Source organism: Gossypium hirsutum, chromosome A03, assembly GCF_007990345.1.
Source record: "Gossypium hirsutum isolate 1008001.06 chromosome A03, Gossypium_hirsutum_v2.1, whole genome shotgun sequence".
Lineage (NCBI taxonomy): Eukaryota > Viridiplantae > Streptophyta > Magnoliopsida > Malvales > Malvaceae > Gossypium > Gossypium hirsutum.
The window spans coordinates 87819650-87823061 of NC_053426.1; the positions used below are offsets into that span (position 1 = coordinate 87819650).

Here is a 3412-nt window from a genome sequence, read left to right on the forward strand (position 1 = left end):
TCATGTGAGAAGCTATGCCTTCAAGTACTTTCTCGTGATGCCACATGTCGTTATTAATAAGGATATAATAAGTATAATTTGATACTTCCGTCCAAATAAAGTAATTTATTCTGTTGAAATATTTATACACTAAAATTTCGAGTATTGCTAAAGTAAAATAATATAATAATTACTATAAGCACTAGGATTAATATGAAGAAGAAAAGAAGGTAGAGGATCAGTACAATCAGCCTAATGAATTGAATAATTGTGGCACTGGGCTAATTATTTTCCCCTCGTTCACGGAGTGGAATTCGCGTGCTTCGTTTTCCAGACAAGGAGACCATGATATGTCATGTACGCCAGTTTTTAATGAGAGAGATTCCAATAGGTCCACTTTTTCTAACAAAAATGATTTTAAGCCCAAACAGAGCAAACATTTACAAAATCACCCTGTTCCACATGCCCCAGCTTTTTCTTCTTTTTATATAGATAACATATTTAAAATGGATTAAATGCCAAATTGATAAATTCACGTCTCCTTTTGGAACTAAATTTCAGCCACAAACACACCTCGGGGGCTGTTTAGATTGTGTAAAATCAAAGATTACCCGAAGAGAGAGTCAATTGCGCCGATGAGTCCGTGATGTGCCTTTTGCTTTTTGTCCAATTTTCCCTTTACCTTAACAACTAACTGTTTATTTTTTCATTCAAAAACAAAAGCTGTATTCAATTACTTGTTTCTTTTAAATACACTCTTTCATATTCCTTTAATTTCGTTTGATTTTACCGAGCTAAGTATGATCAGATTTCAGTACATTTGCCTTAATTAAAAAGAGTCCAAGTTTTGACTTAATCCGAGTTCAAAGCTGGGCTTAACCTGTTATTGCGTTAGAACATTCTACTGGGGTATAGATCTACGTCTGAAAACCAAGCCAACAGCCCCGTCATGCATGTGTGTCGGATTGGATACCTTTCACAATTCTCTTTATTCGTGTAACATTTTTTTTCAATCATAATCGTTTTATATAACCTTTTTGTACTGTATATCATATGAAAAGTAAAAACTATGTGGGTTGAAGGTACAGGAAAAGTTGCAGGGTTTAGAGTAGCGTGGGAAATGGGATGGGAATGGGTAATTGGCCAAATGGGGAAAGTGTGAAAAGTCATTTAACTACCAATCCTAGTCCTAACTAATCCACTAGGATCAAGTATGGCCGGTTACAACCGGCTGGTGCCCTCGTTTTCACACTACGCTCCCATAGAAGTAATTTTAAATTCATCAATTTCCTAATTTCCCCTTTTAAACATGTCTGTCCCATTTATGTCGTTCATACCTAAAATGTTAACTTATAAAAAATTTCTTAACATATTAAAAGTGTGGAGAGGTATGATAATAACAAAATTTTAACGTTTGGGAACTTAACTACTATTAAATTTAAAATAATATTTTATTATATTAATAACATATATAATCTAAATGCGTTCATGAGTTTAACGACCTATCCGATATTATCAATTCCATCCAATCAACTTAACTTGCTTTGAGTTGCTTGATTTAACTAACCAATATATATCTCTAGCAATATATAGCATGTGAAATTATATTATAGAGAAGTTTTAATTTTTATGAATTCATTTATTATTTCCATGTTTATATTATACATTAAATATTTAATTGAAGTGATGTGATAAGTTAATTGGACATCAGCACATTTGGATAATGATCAAAATATCTTTACATAATAAATTACATTATTTTGAGAATAAATTTATCATTTTATATTGTTTCTATATAAAATAAAAATATATATACAAAATAAAATTTAAACCTAAACAGGTTTAATTTTTAACATTTACACTTTAACTTTTAATCAAAATATTATTTTTTATTTATATTATTATTTTATAATTATATTTATTACATAATTTTATTTTATATCTAAATCACTGTTAAAAAGAACACATCAGTAAAGTTATTGACTAGATTCTAAAAAATAGGTATATTGATTGAATTCTAGGCTTTTATTGAAAAAAAATCTATAATTATTAATGTACAGCATTCTTTCTAAATTTGATAAATATAATCAACTAAAAGAGAAAAAGAAATTATAATAAATATTTCCTTTGTGTAGAAAGGTTAAAGCTAGTATTATTAAAATTATTGCATTATTACTAAAAATTGTATATTTGTAACCATATATCATTTTTGCTAGGATAAGCATTTCCCCCAAAATGCATAATTTCATAGTGGAGTGGGAAACCTAGAAAAAGAGAGCAGTGGCATTCATGTGAATCCACAAAATAATCACGGCCAAAATAGTAAATCAGATTCCATTTTAGATGCTACAAAAGCCTTCTCCACTGCCTTTCTCACTCACACCTATCATCTCCCTTCTTAACGACGACTCGAATTCTAAAAAAGAAAAAAACCTACGCCATGAAACCCCTCTTCTCCGTCCCATTCTTAACCTTCCTCTTCTTCTATTTCTACTCAGTCCCAACCCTCGGTTCCTACGTATACGACGCTAGCGCCACCACCACCACCGTCATCAACTCTACAGATTTCATTCGTACAAGCTGCTACGCCACCTTGTATCCCGATATTTGCTATACTTCCCTTTATGGCTATGCCAACGCCATCCAACAAGACCCAGCTCGTCTAGCTCGTGCTGCCATTAGTGTCAGCCTCTCTAAAGCTCGTAACATGGCAGTCTACGTCTCTAACCTCTCCCGCGAAGCCGATTACGGCGCCGACCCAAGAGCCAGCGCAGCCTTGCACGACTGTTTCTCGAACATGGGTGATGCAGTGGATGAAATCCGTGGGTCGCTGAAGCAAATGCAACAGGTGGTGGCTCCAGGTTCGGAGTCTTTCAGGTTCCAAATGGGGAATGTCCAGACATGGATGAGCGCGGCTTTGACGGATGAGGAGACGTGTACGGACGGATTCGAGGATGTGGCGGATGGGCCAATGAAGACGGAGGTCTGCAAGAGGGCGGCTAAAGTGAAGAAGTTTACGAGCAATGCTTTGGCGTTGGTTAATAGTTACGCAGAAAAGGGTACAATGTAATCCGCAAATGAAATGAAAACTGTATAATTTCTAAATTACCTGATGCCTATTGTTGAATGTCTTTTTTCTTTAAATGTACATTGGTTTCAGACATAACGATAATGTTTTGTTTGGGGATAGTAGTTTGGAGTTTCTGTTTTTCTTTACATGACAGAGAGCTCTCTGGATTGTAACTCTAACCGAGTTTAAATATTAGAATAAACATAAAAAATTTCTACCACACGCCCGCTTTTATTTACCTAAAATGTTTAAATATAATTTATTCTTGATAAAAAATAAATATAAAAAGAAATTACTCTTCAACATTTTGATGTGACAAGATCAATTCAGTTAAACAATTAAAAAAAATATCAAATATTCAAA

The 3412-nt window shown here is 33.5% G+C and overlaps 1 protein-coding gene across 1 annotated transcript; it reads left to right on the forward strand.

The window, feature by feature from the left end:
• The first annotated feature begins 2139 nt into the window (after positions 1 to 2139).
• On the forward strand, positions 2140 to 3168 carry LOC107886354 (21 kDa protein). Its single transcript, XM_016810279.2, has one exon. It carries the CDS (start codon positions 2420 to 2422, stop codon positions 3047 to 3049), a length of 630 nt encoding a protein of 209 aa, XP_016665768.1. The 5' UTR covers positions 2140 to 2419; the 3' UTR covers positions 3050 to 3168.
• Positions 3169 to 3412: the final 244 nt, after the last annotated feature.